At 42.6% G+C, this 21,919-nt stretch overlaps 1 protein-coding gene across 1 annotated transcript in view; it reads right to left on the bottom strand.

Annotated features, from left to right (window-relative positions):
- The window catches only part of NYAP2 (neuronal tyrosine-phosphorylated phosphoinositide-3-kinase adaptor 2), a 213,981-nt gene that overhangs the window by 36,504 nt on the left and 155,558 nt on the right, over window positions 1-21,919 (bottom strand). Inside the window, exon 6 of the mRNA XM_037029259.1 lies at window positions 11,310-11,516. Coding sequence (XP_036885154.1) covers window positions 11,310-11,516 — 207 coding nt within the window. The remainder of the gene's footprint in view (window positions 1-11,309; window positions 11,517-21,919) is intronic.

Here is a 21,919-nt window from a genome sequence, read left to right as displayed (position 1 = left end):
TATTTTTGACTTTTGCGATTAATAGCAATCTCCTTCACTGGCACAGCATCAATAATGCNAATCAGAGGCAAAAGTGCGCGCTGGAGGTGGGTGGGACCAGGTGCGTCACAGGCAGGTCGGCCTGTCTGGGCAGAGGTCATCTGTCATCCCCTCATAGTGAGCTGTGCCACCAAGTGTCATAGGTTTGCTGAATGAGCAACTAACTGAACCAAAGAATGACCAGCATGTATAGCGTCGCTGTGTTTTAGGGGGAAAAAGCCCCCCACACGTAACATGGTTGCTCAGGTGCTTGAGAATTCGTTTTTTGATCTATCAGACACTCAGTGGTAAACATCTCTTAGTGATAGGAGCACAGAAACTTCATGGCTGGAGAGTGGAGAAAACATTCCTCCTTTGGGTCTATGAGGCTGGTTGTTTGGGGCAGCATATTATCTTCCTAATTCCGTTTGCCTGGGTTTAGGATGGTAATGCATTAACTGGCCTTGTAAATCTGATCCCTGAACTCAGAATCCGGAAGTGGCTTCCTGTGATTTTTAGGCAAGCCCAGCACCACCGATGTGGCTGACTCAGCCTGTCCCCCATCAGGCTCTCGGCCCCCTCCCTGGCACCGTCCCTGGGCCTCTAACCTCCATCAGCCACTCTCCCAGGCACCCTGGTGTCCCTGGTCATTGTCCCTCCTGGGTCCAAGTCCTTCATTGTTATTTCACTAATTTACTTAAATCTAAGTTCCTGTGTCATCTAGCTGTCCTATAACATGCCCAACAGAGAGTGCCGTGTCATTTTCTCTGTGGGGAGGGGTTTGTGAGCAATGAAAATTATATTTTTGACTTTTGTGATTAATAGCAATCTCCTTCACTGGCACAGCATCAATAATGCTTGATAAGTTTATATGTAAAAATAGGTGAATAAATAAATGGGTGAATCAATGAATAAATTTATGAGCACAGAGGTGGAAATAGGGAAACCCAGCCTAGTTAGAGTATGGGAAGAGAGGTGTCCCGCGGGTCAGACCCCCCCTCCATTCATTTCTCGATGCTTCTACTACTTGCTAATGAGTCTGGGCAATTTGCCGGGTTCCTCAGCAACTCCATTTTAGTCACCTAAAGGATCAGATCTTAACCCCAACCCATAGGTGTACAGTTTTCTCTGAAGACACATGTGTTTTATAAATATGTTTTATAACTATATATTAAAACTGAATACATGGGATACAGCTATAAGAAATTATTTTAAATAAGAGATGCGCCACAGAGGTGAAAAACTTAAAGTCCACAATTCAGATTAAATGTATTTTGCCGTAATCCTAGAACAGCTTTTGTCATTATATTAGGTTCTGTTTTGTTTAAACTTGTATATTTAACTGGTAAATTGAACTAGGGAACCTTAGGTGTCATCCAGAAACAGAGGGGTTCTTTTTCCCCCCACAAATTAGTTCCAAAGTCAAAACGTCTCTCTGACACCTGGTCTCAAGCCTCTGAGCTCTAACCACTTTCCGAGGCTAGAGATGAGAGTCAGGTGAAGGCCCACAAAATTCATTTTGATCGCTTTCTTTGCAAGTTCTGCTTTTGTGGTCCAGCCATTTGCTTTGAGATGTGAGAGTAACTACCTTCTATTATTTTGTAGCCGGCTGATAAAAAGACACACTTTGTTTATTTAAAATAGTCAACTCACTCCACATTCCCCTTTTCCGGTGGTTTCTCAAGGCCCTACCACCAGTATCAGGAGAAATGCAAATACAACTGTTTCTTCAGTGCAGACAAATCCTAGCAGGCAGAAGTCGCCACTTTCCACAGAGAAATGAAAGCGGGACCGTTGGGAGTAGGACTCACAGCACTCCCCAAAGATTCTTCAAATGAGAACCCTGTCCTGTGTTTACTCCTAGAACGCAGAAAGGGGGAGTTAAACTCCGGAGGGTGAAACGAGTGAGTAGCACCTAGCAACAGGAGGCCGCCAAGGTACCCTGAGGAAACAACCAAGCGCCCAGTTACAGCTGGGAAGTCAGGCAGACTCGGAGCACTGTCTGCTGGGGCCTGAGACTGGACTGAACGACAGACCTCAGGCCACGGCCGCAGAGTCCACAGCTGCCTCAGGCCAATGTGGACTCAGGCAGGAAGCCAGTCCATCTCCCAGGTGAAGACCCAGTTACGGGGGCTTCTCTGCTCACTGAGGTCTGCCCGATTGGTCTCTCCTTCCTGTTGCGTGATAAAAACAAGTGGAACGGAGAAGTCCGTCCCTGCCAATACACAAGCCCAGGGCGCGGTAACACCAGCCGCTGAAAACGGTGCTTTGGGGAGTGCAAAAGTGAATCAAGAGGGGAGAATGGATCTTCCCGTTCACTTTCACCTTTTGCTTTTCGGTGGGCGTGCTCTACTCACATGATAATAATAATAAAGCATTTCCACTTGAGAAAAAACCAGCAAGCTCTAAAAGGCCATGGTATCTACATGGGTTAATTATTTTACCCTGCCCCCAAACTCAGTGACCTGAGATGACACACATTTAGTTTTGGTCCCCGGTCAGCTGGTCATTCTTCTAGTCCTGGCCGGGCTCACCTGTGCACCTGTGGTCAGCTGTGGGTCAGGTCAGTGTTTCTGGTAATTTGCCCTGTCCTTTCTCACACGTTTAGGGGTGGGCAAGGTGGAGACTGGGGATTCCTGACTCTGTTCCGTAGGCACGCCATTCTCCAACAGGCTACCTCAAGCTCGTTCAGACGGTGGTGGAAGGGTGGGAGAAGACCAAGGGGAAGCGTTCCCAGTCTCTTGGGTCTTGCAACTGACACTCGTTCATTCTACCTCATTCTGTTGGTTGATGCAAGACCCAAGGCCGACCCAGGTTCAAGGGGTAGGAAACAGGCCTTACATCTTGATAAGCAGTGATGGCAGCCCGTGGAAAAGCATGTGAATGCAGGGAGAGGCGGGTAACTGGGACCGTTACTGCAACCACAGCATCCACAGAAGCCAGGCCGTGGGAGAAAATGGAAGACAGGGCAGGAAGATACTTGGGGATTATGTAGCCATATCAAAGCATTTAATACTCACCAGGTTCTAGAAGGAAATCTTTGTCATCCCTACATCGGTGAGGGAGTGGTAGGGAACACTCTCCCCCCCACCCCCGTTAGCAGTCAGTCTCATATTCGTCATGCTAATATCAAATTTAATGGCACTTTCTCCAGGAAGCCTGTCGAATTCCCCCCCTTTCTGCCAGACAGTATATCATGTGACTGCCCTGAACATTTTCCCACCATAACGTTTATGAGAATCTGTTGTTTCATTTCTGTCCCCACTGCTGGACTGCGAGCCCTGGGAGTACAGAGGCTGTTCCACCGCAGTTCACCCTGCATCCCTGCACCCCACATCTGGCCCCTGCATAGAACAGGTGGTTCTGAAGACAAGTTTGCTAGAAACTAAACAAAAAAGGAAATGAATGACTGAACTAGTATATAAATGAGTGAATTGGGGTATTTATTAAAGAAAATACGTGCATTCACATATATCAATATTTTCTTATTGTCCTCGCCAGCATGACTTTAAATTCCAAGCAGAGCATAAACATTGCCAAAGAGCAAGATTACTTTTTGATAACTGTGTATAATGCAGCAACCAAGTCTTAGAACCTGCGCCTTATTCTTTCTTCAAATTTCATAAGTGCAGACTCAAGGCAGTTTTACCAATACTCTGTGTAGCTGAGAAAACTTTGTATCGTTTTTCCGATGAACTGAGCTTTTGAAAGAATCACTCGAGTCTTGGTCTTGGAAAAGAATCAGAGAGACCTTTCCAGTAAAAGTAAATGGGAACAGAATACACTCTGCTACAAACCAGCTTTGTACTGTTTCTACGCACTTTCAAATTCAATCCTCATAATGACCTTTGCAGTGAGATGATTTCCTTTATCTTTTCTGTTGAAATAGATAAACTGGGGTACAGTGGTGTTATGTGATTTCAAATCATACCCATCAAAGTATTAATTTATTAATATTACTGTAAGGCATCGCTGACTTGCACTGAAAAAGCTACATAGCTTTATTACAGCCTGCCGGAATTGTTGTCATGAATTCTGCTTCACAACCCCCAGCCCCGCTGCCCGATTCCACGCTGCCCTCTGGCTTTCATTCCTCCAACCCTGTGCCCACGGGACCCCTCTTGGGTGTGCAGGACTGACTCAGACCTTCTGAGTTATGGCTGCCAGGAGGTGTATCAGCAAAGTCAGCCAGTCATTCCGGCATCACCAAGTAAAGTACAATACGAATTTCAGAATTTCTCAGAAGAATGCATCATTTTTATAGATAATGCATTCATATGAAAATCTTCAGTTTTCAAAGTCTCCATTTTGGACTCCATTGCAGTTCCCACTCCTGAACTTTGGTTTTCAGAGATTTCTGTGAAGTGGTCCCCATTAGACCAGATCTTCCCAGACATCCCCCCTTTTAAGCCTCTGCTGACACCCTGACATCTCTGATTTCTCAATCTTCAAAGATGTCATCAGAATATGAATTAGAGCTGCCGATGTCTTAAGAACCATAGTTTCATGGGTGTGGGTGTACTGAGTTCCATGTTGAAGGAGAGCTGTTACCATCCCCAGAAAAGCATAATGTGATGTTTTTGCTGCGTTTCCCTTATTATATTTTCTATCTCAATTCTGCTCAGTTTAAGACCCAGCGCAAATGCCACTATTTCCAGCAAACTTTTCCGTATCACCCAGATGAGTGGTTCTCCCAGCTCTGCTGTGAAGGTATCTGCAGATGTATCTGGAAACATAGGGGTGACTAGTGTTTATCTACTGAGCCCCACACAGCATGCTGGGTGTGCCAATATGTTATCTCAGATAATTCTCACTTTGTTACAAGTTAGTGCCATCATCATCCATCTTCTATATATGAAGGCCAGAGAGACTGAGGAATATTCCCAATGCCATCACTAATAAAAAAATCAGAATTCAGATTTAAATACATAGTCGTTGGATACCCAACCTCTATAGTCAACTACTACATTACACTTGATGTTTGCATTTATCATTAGCATAGAATTTACTAATGTGACGTGCAAGAAGTGGTACCTATAAGATGCATATCTGTTGTTCACCGCTCTGAATTTGTGAGCATGAGACTCCTCTTGGATGTGAAGGGCTGACTCCTGAAGGGTGGGGGGAATGCTTTTCTGAAAGGGGTCACGGCAAAGCCCAGAACTTCTGAGACCAGAATACAGAAGATGGCCCTTCTAGTCTTCATCCCACACAGGTAAGCACAGGGCCCCTTGAAGCACAGGATTCCTATATTTTGGAGGTTGGAACCATAAAGCATAAAATTCAGTGAAACTGGAGAAGGCCCATGCAAATTCTCCTCCACCTGTCCTCCCTCCCAATCAGAGGCCAGGCCACTTTGCCAGCACCTGCAAATATATCTGCTATGAAGGTCTTTACTGTGAGTCACGAAATGCCAGCCCTCCGTTCCTCTTTCAGAGTTAAGACGACCCCCCTTTTCTCTGGACTATCAAAGGCTACGTGCCCCTCCAATGCCCACTTCTGCCCTTAGCACAGCCTTCTCAAGGAGCTGCAGTTTCTGGAGAATGAAAGCAGGATGGGCAAGATGTTTACTGGCATCTGCCGGTTCTTCTACAAGCCAACTTCTCTATGCTTTAGGGTCAAATCCATGCCTCCCCTGGTCATCCCTTCATTTTACAAACCAGAAAGTGCGCACTGACATCCTGTATGTCGTATACGGCCAGAGGAAGCAAATTATTCAATTCAATGTTTTTTTTTAAATGAGCTCTATTTGAAAATTGAGTGATTTTACATAATAGAAATTAAATCTGGGAATTCTGAGCACTGCTCACAGTGAGCATCAGCTGGCACTGAGTAGCGTCTGTCCCCTAGAGATGTCCTTGGCTTTCCAGGTCACCTGCCCTTCCATCACTCCGCGCTGATGTTTGTCAGTTTCTAGTGGATGTTCCTTGCAGTGGAGAAATATTTCTCCATACCTATGATTCTAACAAATGTGAAAATGTATCGCTTAGACCAACAGGGCTTCATGTTTCCATACAAATGGGTTCAATCATTTTCTTGGTGAGAGCAAAGGACACTCCTATGTATGGAACGTGTGAGCACCACATGCCTGGTTTGAGAGAGGCCCGTCTCCTAACACACTCGCTCGTGTTCCAGCCTGTCCTGCAGGTGTCTCCATTACCATGCCAAGGTGGACCCGCTCAGAGCGGCAGACACACACAGTTGTGCACCCAGAAGCTGAGGTCTCTTTAAGATCATCCCATCATACAGGATGAGCTCGAGGTCTTCTGAATTTACTTCCCAAAGTGCTTCTTCAGTCTGCCAGGTAGGCAGGACAAAGTCCACTCAGCTTTTGCTCCACTTCATTCTGTATGGAAAGTTCCGTCTACATATGTCTACCCAATTAATAATAATAATATTAATGAGTTTTTAAAAGACCTGGTATAATCTTGGTTTAAAACTCAATGTCTCCCATTAAGTCCTCCATGTTTTTTCAAGGCTGCACTAATTGTATTTGCATGGTATTAAATCTACAGTAAACAGGATAGAGATAGCACAGTGCGTAACAATGAAAACAATACATTTAATGATAATCTAACTAATTTTTATTCAAGGGTTTTGTTTCATAAGGAAGCATGGTAAGATCTCAGAGGGACAGAGACCAGGTTGGATACACCCTACGGGTGTGTGTTTGTGGGGGTGTGTGTGAGGGAGTGAGAGAGTGTTTGTTACCCCAAAACCTTTACACAGTTGGGTACAAGCTGCTTGGAAACTATCTGTTGATTGATTCAGTGACTGAATTCTGAATTTTTGTCACTACCGTACTAACTTATGTAATTCCCCCCTTTCCCCATTCTTGACACAAACATTTGGGTCCCAGTCCCTCACTGCCTTCGAGAATCACCCTCCAGGGAATCCCTGATTTACTAAACAACTGCGATTCTAATAAAGGACCACAGCAACCAGCAGCAGTGTTAATTAGAATCGAGATCTGACACATTCATTTGTTTTACTTCAGCAATCGCTCCATGCCTCAAAAGAGCTATTAAGAACAACTTTTTCAAATGGCTAAACCACTTTTGGTGAAGTGTGTGTATGTGTGCGTGTGTGAGTGAGACAGAGAGAGAGAGAGCGAGCGAGGGTGAGGGCACCAGGGAGAAAGTTGATGGGGGTGGGGGTGGAGTTTACGGGTAGCATCTCCCCGCCCTCCGCGGACAGGTGTGGGGTTGAGTGCCCCGGCCGCTTTGGGAGGAGGGCCAACCTTTGCAGCTCCAGTGTGTTCTGTTAGGAGATCACTAGTCGGTGCAAGGAGACAAGAATGGACAGGAAATGTGAAGAGAAGGAGGAAAAAGAGTAAATATTGACTCTTTCATTCCATTGAGCTCCAAAAGATCAAAGCCAAAGGGCTTTCTTGCTGTAGTTATTTGTCTGTTCTGGACAAAGACCCTCCTTTGTTAAAACATCAAAGGTGAGTGAACTTCAGGTATTCTATTGCATACATTTTGCTAGTGACCTATGGCATTTTCAGAATAGCATTGGCTCATACTAGGTTCTTTGTTTTCAGAGAAACAACTGCCAACTTAAGCATTTTTCATTTTCTTGGTTTTTTTTTTTGTCTTCAAGTCTGAATGAGGATGTACTCGATAGGTGTAATGCAGTACAACACTGTAAAAGTTTGGGTAACTGTAATGTTCTTCTGAGTGGGGACGTCAGTAATTCCACTTTCACGTGAGAAACACTGACTTGCACTGACTGACATTGTAAGTGACTACACACTTGCCTTACCTTTCACATTTCTTTTTCTTTTTAAAGATTTTATTTATTTATTTTTAGAGAGAGAAAGGGAGTAAGAAAGAGAGGGAGAGAAACATTAATGTGTGGTTGCCTCTCACATGTCCCCTACTGGGGACCTGGCCTGAAATCCAGGCATGTGTCCTGACTGGGAATTGAACTGGCAACCCTCTGGTTCTCAGCCCGTGCTCAACCCACTGAGCTACACCAGTCAGGGCTCACATTTCTTTTAACACGGGTGCAAAAATGTCTTTGTAAATAAATGTGACAATCATCTTTCCTTCTGTCACCTCCTCCCTGATCTAGGGTGGAGAATGTGAGGGACTACAGGTATTTATGACGTTCCTTGTGGTCAGTAGACAGTTAACTGCTCGACGAACAGCTGAAAGACTTAGGAGAGCAGATTCCAACGCTGTAAAGCCAAAGAAACACTTCAGGAGTTTGCCATGGAAGAATGTCCACGTGTGTTAGAAATTTTGCTTATACTCTGAATTTCTTGGAACATTCATGTCACAGTGTCACAGACATATTACCTGTTTTTATGCAACTTACTAAGTGTTCAGTAAAAGTGAACTGTGGACCATCTCATTGTTCTGTCTCCATTTATTTGATAGGTTCTTTGTCCTTTGCCCACACTTGGAAATGTTTGGATTCCCCAAGGTCTAATCTCAGCTTCCTTCTCCTCTGTTTCCTGTTGTCCTGTTTAGAATCATCTAGTCCAGGGGGCGCAAAACTCCTTTTCACTGGGGGCCACCTCAGCCTCACGGTTGCCTTCAAAGGGCCGAATGTAATTTCAACTCCTTAACAGTTAAGGAGTAGTTACATGTATACAGTCCTAAAGTTATTTCAGCCCTTTGAAGGCAACCACAAGGCTGATGTGGCCCCCAGTGAAAATGAGGTTGACACCTCTGATGTAGTCTTATGGTTTTAACCATTCTGAAGGTCTCTGGTCTCAATGTTTAATTGCACTAAATCTCTTTTTCAGAGGACCTGGAATTCGGACAATTGACCTTGTCCGTTCAGCTGTCTGCTATCTTCTCAATTAGATTCCCAGAGCACTTCCCACTTGACACAGTCACAACCTAAGTCCTGGCCTTCCCTCCTAGAGCCTGCCCCACGTCTCATTGGCTGTCTCTGTCCCAGCACACGCCCCACCCGTCCAACTTCACCATGCTTGGAGTTGGGGGGTCACCACTGGGCCTGGAATCATGAAAACTGAATGACATTATACCTGTGCTTAAAAAAAATTTAACTGACTACAAACTACACACTACAGAATGTTCAAAATCAAAATCCAATCAATAGACAGTGGCAGATACTGTCCATTGCTCATGCAATATCACCCCACCCCCATTTTCCCTGCAAATAGACTGTTGGTGTCAGTTCTGGGTACAAGGCAGAAGTCCCTTGACCTCGGGGAAAGGAAGGCCTTCTATAAGCCCATGGGATTACCATTGCCTTTTTCACAGTGATTGGTCTGGAGAACACATGTCCAAGTTCTGCCCAACTGAATGAAAGGGGGAGTCGACAGGGACATGAGGCCCAGAACAGTCATAGCCACTTGTTAGTATGAAAAAAATATCAAGGGTGGCAGGCCAGGAGAGTTAGGACAGAAAGTTCCCAGGTGCCAATGACCCACTGAATAGTGACAAAACACTGGAAGCTCCCTACCTCCAGAGTCCGTGCTATGGTTAACAAAGGTGATTGCCACCTAAGCCACTGCCAGTTGGTACTGATACACAAGGCTCTTCAGGATTCTTGCTACCTGGTTCCAACCTACTCTGAAGTTTTCTTCCTCAACATTTCCCACTCTTCCCACCAAACACACCAAGTCCCACCTACAGCACTTCCGGTTTTCCTCCAGAAGGCAGACCTCTTTCTTCTAATGCCTTGGAAGCAGCTCTTGATGTTTCAAGCTCTAGTTCAAGGGTCACATCCTTAAGCAATTATCATTTACTCTAGCAAAAGCCCCTGATTGTTCCTCCCCCAAACATACCTCCCGCCAAAATTAATGTCTCTTCTGTTTTGCATGTAATTTGTATATAATATTGTACACTATATTGCAATGATCCATCTGTCTTTCTGACTCTTGACTTAGACCACCAGCATGTACTCCTTGTCCGTTCAGATCCTGGAACAATGGTAGTTACATAATGAACACTCAGGTAATGCTTTGGGTTTTAGAAAATAGATCTTTGGTCACAACAGCAGGTAGTATGCACGTTTTTCGGTTAGAATTGGTACAAATTCAGATAGTTTTTTAAATACTAATAATAAACCTAAAACTAATCATAATTTCCAATTGAACAGTGACACAGGCCTTTTTGGGGAGTGGCATTTTTTCCTACACAATACTATTTATTTCCTATCTTTTTCTTTTTAAGAAAATCCACAAATATCTTTCTCTCATATACCTATATATAGCTATTTATACTTTACTATCAAAAACATTTTTTAACTTTTGCTAAATTCACATAATCTACCTTCCCCTGTGAGGTTTGCACTCATGTTGTGAAGTCAGTGATCCGCACGACACCTGAGGCACCTGCGTCACCAAAGCTGCAAATTGCGTTTTAATTTGGGGGGAGGTATTACTCACTGCTCTGCTTTTGTCTGGGTACTGTTCTAGAAATGTCCCTCCCCAATTACGGGGATTATTCATCCTGTTTCAGTTTTACCTTGTGCATGACTGGCAGGAAGCCCACAGGCTAAATTAATGTAAATGGCCTTCAAAGATGAGTATCAGAGTTGAAAATAACATTAAAGGCCTGGCCTTTTCTTTGGAGCCCTAACACTCTTAAGGAATAGAAACCTGAAGACTACGGGAAGCTGCTCGATTATTTGTTTTTATTTCAATTGACAGTTCTCCATAAGTCCACCATATAGATGAATCCGTTCAAAGCATTTGAAAAATTGAGGTTCAATAACATTTATCTTTTAACAATGCAAATTGCATTGCAGATTTTAATTATGACTTGTGAAATTTAAAGGTATAGTAGAGTATAATTTTCTAACTCTTCTGACTTAGACTCAAAAGCCAGTCCCATGCCCAGTTCCCAGTTGGGGTTCCTCAGCTCACCACTTCAGATGTCTCAGGACATCTACTCCCTCCACTGCCGTCAGAGCATCTTGTTACACTTCTATCCCCAGTTTTACTGTCTGTTAATGTTTTGGAAGCAAAAGAGGCATAAACTTGAAATTATTTAAGCTCTCTAACTGAAAACTGCTGCAGATGTGGACTCCAGGCGTTTTAGGTAAAATTTAGTGCAAGATGCTACGCGATGTCAAGGCTGTGGCACCACGTGGCTCCAAGGAGCACTGTCCACTTCTCTACTGCCCATGTGAATAACGCTCCCGGAGTGGCCCCATACATCATTCCCTTCCCCTGTGAAGAGCTATGCACGCTGTTCCTGTGAGTGGAAAGAGATATTTGTGGCTGTGGTTCTCCAAGTGATAACTGCATAAAGTCGGTTTCTGGACACATGAGAAATTACCATCTGGGAGATCACGATCTTTCTTACCCGAGCTGTGGTTTCCTGCTAACAAGGTGGGGCTCACAGAGCATCTTCCCAGCCTGCTGGTGACCACAGGTGGCCCCGGTGTCCCATCCCATTCCTGAGCTTTGACAGGCTCTCGGGAGGACGCCCCGTGGTGTCCTTTCTCCTTGCTGTCCAGCTTTGGTAACGGCTCCGTGCTGTGGCTTCGCACTTTCAGTTCTTCTGTTGATTCTGCGTATTAATCAGAATTATACTTTGTTAAACAAAAGTCACATCCTTCCCATACCCTTTTGAAAAGCTGAAGAACGACTGTCTAAAACGCTTTCATATGTATATTAGAGATGACAACATTTAAATATGATGGATGGAGATCACACAGGGCATTTTCTTTCTGAGGAACACAGGTTAATCTCCCTGGTAAATAACTTTCTTGTAGGAAGAGGAGAAGGTGAGTGAACCTTGAGGCTCCTTTAGGAACTCTTCCCTGTGCTTATTTCCAAGGAAACTTCTTGAAGTGCACTTCACACTCACTGTCCTCACTGTCTCGGCTCTTTTCACTTCACTGCCCACTGTGACATAACCCATTCCAGCCACTCTGCTCAAACTGTGCTTGCTGTCACCCCCTTGGCCTTCAAGTAGGCAAATTCAGAAGACATGGTGAAGCCATCTGACAACTCCTTGATACCCTCTTATTTACATCTTCAACTTACTTAGCTTCTCTGATGGCCCATCTCCCTGTGTTGTGTTCTGTGTCTCACGCCACTTCTGTGCTACCCGTAACTTCTCTTCCCACACACACCCCTGCACGACAGTTGTTCCCATGGTACGAGCTTAGCCACTGTTCCTCTCGTTCCAGTTGTCTGTGATTTTCTAGGATTCAACTAGCAATTGTCTGATTATTAGAGATTTTCTAATTTTTTCTTTTTATTACAAGCCTGGACCATTCTCTGGAGCTTTAGACTAAAGAAAAAAATATTCAACTTCCTGCTACATGAGTACCCATGGAAAACAATTTCAACATTTCAGATACTGAACAGACACCATTTTTGCCAAACTAATGGTTCTTCCTGTCCAGCCCACCATCCAGCTAAAAGCTCCCCCTCTCTTTCTTTAACTGCCACTCCCTAGATCCATCAGTCAGCAGATTCTACAGATTTTATTTCTAAATATCTTGCTTTCTTTTCTGTTACACTTGTAGTATGTCTGCCTCAACTGCTATGGTTCAAGCTCAAATCATTGCCCTCTATGTATTGCAACTAGTTGCCTTGAATCCCCAAAGTACAAGTTCCAAATACTGCTAACGTGATTTGTTTAAAAGGAAAATACGATCAAGTGTTATTTCAGGAAATAGATGTGATAGCCATTCTGTAATGCATGTACAGAAGTGCTTAAAAATGCATGTAATAAAGATGGTTTGTAAGGGCGCTACCCCCTTGCTACCATGAGAACAGTGTTCTTTCAGGAAATAGCCATTCTATATGTGCATAGACAAACAAAAACAAAAAAATGCAAATATATTCATAATGTACCCCTGACTAAAGTCCTTCCAGAAGTTTCAAAAAATTCTCCACCATCTATTCTTCCTTTCCTCTCTAACTTTGCCACTTCCCCCAAAACAGATCACTAAGTTTGTTGTAACTTTTTCCAAACCATCCTTACCTCTAGCAAAAAACAATGCTCTTTTCTGTAGTTACTATCTCCTACCTCTCCTGCGTTGAATACCGTTATGTCCTGTCTTTGTTCGGCTAACTCTCCAAAGCCATGGTTACTCAATTTAAGTATTCTCTGAAGCCTTTCCCACCCATACCCCACCCTGTGCTGAAGCTGAGGCATATGGTCGTGTCTGCCCTGGCATTGTCTTGTATCAACTTTCTATGCATTGCTCTTATCAAGAAACATCATGTTCTTTAAAGGCAGGGGTTTTTTTTGCTTTATTTTCATTTGGTGTCTCCAGCACCCCTAGCATATTGCTCCACAAGTATTTAATTGCTTAATTAATTTAGTAGGTTTCTCAACTGCTCCAGCATCTTTCTGATGTGTGCAGGAAACACAGCCTTCCTAATGGAATGAGAGAATCAAATGAGTACTATAAGTGTATTGAAAGTGGCACAAAGCTAGTTATATTTTCAAAAATTGGATTATTGAACATTAACAAGTTGTAAAATCCACTAGATTGAAAGCTTAATTCAAATAAGGAATCTTTGAAAAATCTCTGTAGTGGAAAAAAATCACAGAAATGATTAGGATAATCTGTATTGTTTTCTTTGTGTGTAGGTTTAAAATATCCATCAACTTTCAGCCGTATGGTAGAAATGTTACACTCTGTTTCCCCGTTACCTGAATCTGGAGTCAGAGCCAGCACAGGCAGCCCTGGGTAAGGAATCCAAGAGCCCAGCTTTGCGGCCTTGGTCGTATTCGTGGACTAATGAACCATGACACTAACTACTTTGTTTCTTCTCTTCTGGTTTTTCTTCACCACAAAATGGAGATAATACCAGCTCTGCCTAACTTCCCCATCTTGATTAGAAAGATCGAATGATATTCTACATTTTAAGATATTTTGAAAACTAAAAAGGAATATTAACCTAAATACATTATAGCCATTTGTCCTGTATGACTTTAACTTACATTTTGTACATTGGGAGTAGATGATCGCTGAGAAACTGGGCATTCATGGGAAACTGCCAGCCACGTATAAAAATAGAACTCAAAGCCAGTATCTAGAGTAACCAGCCCAGGAAGCCAGCCCACTATCTCTAAGTCATGCTCTAGGAAGTCAGACCTCTAACCCCTGCAACCAAGCCAAGAAGCCACACATGGGTAACAATTGCTCCAAAACAGCCAGGACTTTTGGCCCGACCTCCAACATAGGGCCAAATGGAGAAAGTCAAATACACACCCAAAGTTATTCACACAGGAAACCTTGCTTTTAGTTGGCCTGCCCACAGCGTCTCCATGCCAACAGCCTCCACTTAGGGCACACTACTGCTTGCCCATTTTCCCACTATAAAGCTTTCCCAGCCTTCTCCCTGCCTTCGAGTCTCTGCCAAGTGTGAGTGCTGGTGGCCGACTGCCCTGAACAAGTAGCCTTTGGCTCCTCTCATTTGTTTGGTCTTGGTTTACTCCCACAGTGCTATAGCCCCTTTCAGCTCCAAGAGGCTCTGCAGCTAGGTAAACGCGTGTATCGAGTACCATTCTAGGAGCTTGAACTTAAACCAGGTGGGTAATCTCAGAACCACCTCACAAAGAGTCCTGGTCTTTAAGTGAGCCCATAGATAAGCCTAAGTCCCAATAACACTGAAATCAAGAACAAGTCAAAATATTGTAAAAGTAGTGCATTACGATATTACAATTACAGTGAAACAACTTAACCACCACTTGCTTATCGGCGCCCTAAGTCAAGTGAATCAAACAAGTGTCAGAAAAGAACATCTTAGATGATTCCCAAGCTATTTATTCACAGTTTCAAAGAAAAGAAAGTGTACTCTGGCTTCCAAATGTCACAGCCTCAAAGCCCCGTGACCCATCTGTTTCTCCTCACCTTTCCTTCTAGGTTTTAAACAAACCATAAGGGTGCTCCCATTTTTGCTGACTCCTATATTCGTTTGCATGATCACCATTAAACACTACCACTTTTTTCCTACACACAGAGTCATCTATCACTGGAATGGGCAATAACCAAACCAAAGCAAATGCTTGAAGTTAACGCTGGGTCCAAGACTCTTTTTGCAGGTTAGGACAACATTTTACATACAAAGGCCAAGGATGTATGCCAACGGACTTCCATCAACATCACTTTTTCCCCTAGTTCAACTTATTCTCATACCTATACCAGGGAAGTGAACTTGTCTCCAACCTCAATTAATGAAAGCCCAATGCAACTATGGAAATGAAACGGGGCCTTTTTCTCTTCTTTTTTTCCTTCTTTGTTTTCAAGTCCCAGAGGTTAGTCTTTGGCAAATTTTGGCAGCTATATTTAGGAAAACTGGAACAAAAGGATGGAAGAAATCGTGGTCCTAAGACTCACACCTTAACATATGCCTCCAAAATAGAAGGCAGAACTGAAAAATCAGTAAGAAAATCATTAGTGAATTTACTGAGCATTGTATTTAAAAATAAATCTGGTTTCCCAAATAGCCATGTGTGGCTTCCTACATTACGCATTTTCTAATTAAAAGAAATATGAAAATCTTCAATATTAACTGTTGAAAAAAGACAAATGGAAAGTGGATAATTAGTCTAAGAATGATAGAGTAAAATGTATGGAAAGCTCAAAGCCATCTATTCAGAGGAATAAGGACATATTTATCCATGTCTACCTGTTTCAATGTTTTCTTAAAATCTGTCCAAAAAATTCATTTTAGTAACATAAACTTTCCTGAACAAGATCAATCTTAGGTACTATGGTGGAGTTTCATGTGAAATCTATGTTCTCTTCACAGCTCCAGCCTCCACGTGTAGCACAGGACCAAATGCATAGACTGTGCCCTCCCTCTGCTCACCAGTCAGGGACTGAATGTTGACTATTCATCTAAAATCTGATTCTCATATTGAAATCAGATCTTGGATTGAAATCTTGCTGTGAAAATTGCATTACATTTGTCGTTAAGCTTGTGTGTTGTGCACATAATTTTCTTAAACTTCTTGCAGTGTTATAGTTAAATAATGATAAATAAGAATTAGAGACGGGGAGCAATCTCTTCATGACCAAAATATTCTCTCTAGGATTCCAATCTATCACACACCATGCTGCTAACTCTGAAGTTCATTCTCAAAGTCTCTCCATTTTCTGCCTCTTTATGCTGTCTGTCTCTAGGTCCACACTTGTCTCCCTGACTTCTAACTCATTCCTTCCACTCTCCTTTCCTGCTGTAAAGCCTGGACCACCAGGTCTGATGGCTTTCATCATCTGGTCTGACCCACACCTGACACGGAGCTTTCCTAGCACCTTTAATCCACTCGTCCTCATCGACATTCACTCTCTCAGTAACGAAATGGTAGCGAGGAGTCTCACAGATCTCCATGGCCTAAAAATCCCTCCCAAGCTCTAGAGACAAAGAAAACAATACAGCACCAATGGCTCTTTGCGTTCGGCTCTCTGGGGAACTTCAACATGTTGAAAATGACAGTATGATCCTTTCTCCAAACTTTTTTTCTTTTTCTGGCTGGAAAAATCATATAATTAGTGATTTATAAGTCTTGTCCCGCCATCAGGCTGTAAGCTCCTTAGAACTAAAGACTCCATGTCTGTAGAACAAACACTTCAAAAATTTATATGGAACCATAAAAGACCCCGAATAGCAGCTGCAATATTAAGAAAGAAGAACAAAGTAGGAGGGATCACAATACTTGATATCAAACTGTATTACAAGGCCACTGTAATCAAAACAGCCTGGTACTGGCATAAAAACAGGCACATAGACCAATGGAACAGAATAGAGAACCCAGAAATAAACCCAACTCTCTACAGTCAATTAATATTTGACAAAGGGGGCAATAACATAAAATGGAGTAAAGACAGCCTCTTCAACAAATGGTGTTGGGAGAACTGGACAGCTACATGCAAAAAAAATGAAACTTGAGCACCAACTTACACCATACACTAAAAGTAATTCAAGGTGGACAAAAGACTTAAATATAAGTAGTGACACCATTAAAGTCCTAGAGGAGAACTTTGGCAGGAAAATATCAGATATTTCACGCAGCAACATTTTTACTGATATGTCCCCTAGAGCAAGGAATATAAAGGAAAGAATAAACAAATGGGATCTCATCAAAATAAAAAGCTTCTGCACAGCTAAAGAAAACAGCATTAAAATAAAAAGACAACCAACTGTATGGGAAAACATATTTGCCAATGATACCTCAGACAAAGGTTTAATCTCCAAAATATACAAAGAACTCACACGACTTCACTCTAAGAAGACAACTAACCCAATTAAAAAATGGGGAAAGGACTTGAACAGACACTTCTGCAAGGAGGACATACAGAGGATCCAGAGACACATGAAAAGATGCTCAATATCACTAGCTATCAGAGAGATGCAAATTAAAACTACAATGAGATACCACTTTACACCGGTGAGAATGGCTATCATAAACAAAGCAATAAACAACAAATGTTGGAGAGGGTGTGGAGAAAAGGGGACTCTGGTCCACTGTTGGTGGGATTGCAGACTGGTACAACCATTATGGAAAACAGTATGGAATTTTCTCAGAAAACTAAAATTGGACTTGCCTTTTGACCCAGCAATTCCACTGCTGGGATTGTATCCTAAGAACCCTAAAACACCAATCCCAAAGAACCTATGCACCCCAATGTTCATAGCAGCACAATTTACAATAGCCAAGAGTTGGAAGCAACCTAGGTGCCCGTCAGTAAATGAATGGATCAAAAAACTATGGTACATATACACAATGGAATTTTATGCTGCAGAAAGAAAGAAGGAGCTCCTACCTTTTGCAACATCATGGATGGAACTGGAAAGCATTATGCTGAGTGAAATAAGCCAGGTGTTGAAGGACAAATACCATATGATCTCACCTTTAACAGGAAGCTAAACAACAAAACAAACAAGCAAGCAAAATATAACCAAAGACACTGAAATAGAGAACAGGCTGACAGTGACCGGAAGGGAGAGGGGAGGGAATTTCAGGGGAAATAGGGGAGGGATTTAGAGGAACATATATAAAGGATACATGGACAACAACTGAGAAGGGTAGAAATGGGAGGGAGGCAGGGAGCACGGGGGTGGGATGGGATGGGAGTAATAGACAGAAAACTGTACTTGAAAAATAATTAAATAAAAAATTGGGGAAAAAATAAAGACTCCATGTCTGATAGCGTCTACAGTGAGAACAGACAGGGTGAATGAACTCATGAATGCTTCATCCAGGAAACTCAGCTCATTATCAGTCCCAGATCTATCCGCATGGTAGGCTCTGACGCAGAGACTCTTTCTGTCTCTCCAGTCTCAGAGCCCCTGGGCCATGACATGAGCTGATGACCCGCACTGACAAGCATGGATTAGTTAGTATAACTGACATTATTTTCCTTGTTAGTCCATAGAGGTTTCTATTTGACTTGCTAATGATAGAGCAGAAAACAAGATATTTCCCTGGGAAAATAAGTGTTATTTGGAAAAATGACCAGTACCACTAGTTTCATAGGGGAACATTAGATTCCGCTTTGTTTCCTTTCTTGTTTTGCAATATTTAAAAAGATTAACTTGTCATATTATTTTATTATTTCTATGAACATCTAGCTGATTCAGATAATTTAAATAAAAGCCTTTCATATCTGGGGTTTGTGACTGTTGTTATTCTTGACCTTGCACACTGTCACATAGGAATTGCCTGGTTACCACATATGGACTCTAATTGTGCCTGGCAATACAGACGCCAATGTTCATGTTGCTGATGAGTGTCCGAGTTTCCTGTGGACACAAGGAATCCTCCAGAACTATCCCCTCTTATTGGCATAAGCAGCAGGATAAAAATCTCTCCATCCTATTCCAACGGCTGAACAATGAAAATAATGAAAGGTGATCCCAAAGGCTTATTTAGTCAGAGAAGACAATACATTTGAAGTGCTGAAGGAGGCACTAAACTAAATTGCTCTATCAGATGGGTATGAGATTCAGTCACCTCATTTTAGAGCTGAAAGGGACCTCGGTGACCACAATTGCACACAAAAAGCAAGGTGCCAGTGTACATCTTTGCAAAGATGGAGTCTGGCCTTCGCAATGATAGCTCTAGGGTGTAGGAAGGGTTCCCACCGCATGGGAAAGCTTGGCTCAACTACGAACATCTTGAATTGCTAGAAAGTTCTTCTACAGAGTGCAAGTCGGCCTCCTTCCCAGAACCACCATTTGCTGGTGGTTGGTAGTTGTTTCTGGAGCAATTCAAAACTAGACTTCTGTTTTTAAGGAAATACCTTTTAGAACCCAGAGGGAGGGGTCTGTCTCTCCTGAATCACTCTTCTTCAGAACACAGACCTACAACTCTGACTCCCGTGGTTACCTGGCCTGGACACTTACTGAATGTCATGGTGCCTCTTATGACCTGGTGTCTGGAGCTGGTCAGAGCCAGACAACCTGAGGCGGTTGCCCTACGAGTCCAGGCGAGCCCTGGGGTCTCCTCCTGAATGTCTTTTATTCCGTCTCCCGAGTCTCCAGGGAAACTAGGGCAAAGGCTCCGTGTCTCCACAATAAAAGGGCATCAGGGAACAGGGGCAATATTTGTGTTTGTTTTGTATTGTTACTTCTCTCTCGGGTGCACTGTCACCTGGGTCAGTTATGTGAATTCCAACGTCCAAAGGATGCCATCCCTAAACATAAAGAGCAACAGCTCAGGTGTTGGGAGATTTCATGGCTTTAAATAAAATGGGAAAGAAAGTCCAGATCTGTGTCCAGAAGGCATGGAAGGTTGAACCCTGGTTTTAATCAATTAGATGAGGCACATTACTTAATAAGGTAATAAAGTATATGAGGTGCGCTGAAGTAGAATAAAATATGCAAAGAATTCTAAAAATTTTATAGGTGTGAAAGCAGCTCAGATCTTTACTTCACGTGCTCAAGGCCACAGAAATGGCACATAGCAAAGACCTGATAAAGGGACAGTCTTCCTGGCCACACATAGTATATACACCTCTTGCCATAAGTCACTGGAACTTACTATTTATTTTCAACAGTTCTTTTTTGTGGTTGCAAGAAATAACACTTATTCATAGTCATGGAACCATAACTAGAATTTCCAAGACCATGTTTGGTCTTTATAAACCCTCAGTTAAATGTTCAGATGATTTAACCATCCCCCCTTTTTAAATCCACATGTGTGAGGACTGTAGAGACAGGCTATCTCGACCTAAAACACCTTCACCGGAGTCATCAGGCGTAGCTCAAGCGTTGACCCATTTTCATAACACTGTCTTTAAGAAATCCTAGTATTTTAGGGCAAAGAGACAATTTGCTCAGAGAATGTGATTTATATTTTCATTTGTTCTCGTGATACAGAAGCAGAGAGGGCTGTGGGCTGAGCGTGGCCAGGGGCTGACCCAATCTGACTGTTCTCTCTGTAGGTCTTGTTAAACCGTGCTTCCTGGCTGAGGTCTGGCTGTGAGAATGTGGGTGGGAGGGGTACACACCACCTCCAGGTCTGGTCAAAGGACTCCCCACAAAACTCTCATCCTTTTGCACACCACTCCTGCTGGCTGGGATTTTTTGAGGTTTTGCTACAACAGTTGGACTCTCCTAATACAGATTTTTGACAGATATTGTCTCTCGTTTTTTTTCTCCTATAAAATATAGTCTAAATTTAAAATCCTCAATTTTCTAATGAAGATAATATTTTTGTTGGCATATGAACATAAATAAAGAACAGAAAGATTAGTTAAGTTGTCAAATACAGATAGGAATTCAGCAAGGAAGGCTTTGTTCCTTAACTCTGGGTGTAATAAAAATACTTTAAAAACTACCATCAGTATTAAAGGAAGACTCCCCCAGGAGGAGTGCGCAAAAAGGACCAGGAGGAAGGTGTGTGAGGAGTCACACCAGGTTAGAGACTCATTCTTAGCACCATTTTGAAACCCACAGGACTCCACATACCACCATCTCCACGTTACAGTGTTGGCAAGTTCTTAAACATCTTTTTCAGTGAGGTGTATGGACATACATGCAAAGGTGCAGAAGCACAAAATATTTCGTGGTGAATCTTTTTATCAACAATTTTTAGTGCTTGCATCCAAACCAGGTGAACTCCTGAGTATTTTTACCAGATAAAGATCACTTTTGGAAATTTAAAAATCTACCGTCATTTCAATAGTGAGGTAATCATTTTTTTTAACTAACTTTGTTGTCTGCTCTCAATCTGATGTCAAGATTTACAGGAATACCAGACAAGGTGACACTGAGAATTAATTACATAATGACCCTGAATCCAGAGTCAATTCTTTGCATATCTAAAACAGAACACAATTATGGGAAGTGTCCTTATTGTTCAACAATCTTTTTACTTTAAAATAGTGCACGAGAATGCAAACACATCCCTGTAATTTACCACGTTAAGTGTTCACGCACACAGCTCTCCACGGCCCCCATAATGCCAATGGCTGCCTTTCATTTTTCTTCCTCACTTAGGACCTGGTAGTACTTTATCTTCTCTTATCTCCTTTTCATCAAATTCTCCACATACTTGACAGAGAAGCTGCTGTGGAAAACCTCTGAGAAAGACAACAGAATTCTCAAATACTTGACACACAGAGTTTTCAGATTATAAACCTTTATAACCCGGGCCTGGCACACATTTTGACTTAAGATGTTTTGAAATATCTGTATCTTTTGACAAACTCCAAAATGATGTGTCAACAGCTACAGAAGACCCGGTAACAAAGTTGTTCTTAAGTAGGACACAAGGCAGCAAAGTAACATAAAGCCAACAATCTAAAAAAACTCCTTAAAGGGGGCCACAGGGACTCAAACGTGCGGTTTTTACACTTTTCCTCCTCCCCACAGCTCCATCATAGTAATGCTGACTGAATACCTGCATCACACAAAGATCTCTGGATTTAATTGTTGGGGGTACTTGACCCTGGGATGGTTCCGCCATCAGCTGGGTGACACAGGGTATGTTTTCTT

Source organism: Sturnira hondurensis, unplaced genomic scaffold (assembly GCF_014824575.4).
Source record: "Sturnira hondurensis isolate 20B ecotype Veracruz unplaced genomic scaffold, ASM1482457v3 Scaffold0020237, whole genome shotgun sequence".
Classification (NCBI taxonomy): Eukaryota; Metazoa; Chordata; class Mammalia; order Chiroptera; family Phyllostomidae; genus Sturnira; species Sturnira hondurensis.
Note: the sequence above shows the minus strand (reverse complement) of the source record. Positions and strands in the feature narration are given on the sequence as shown.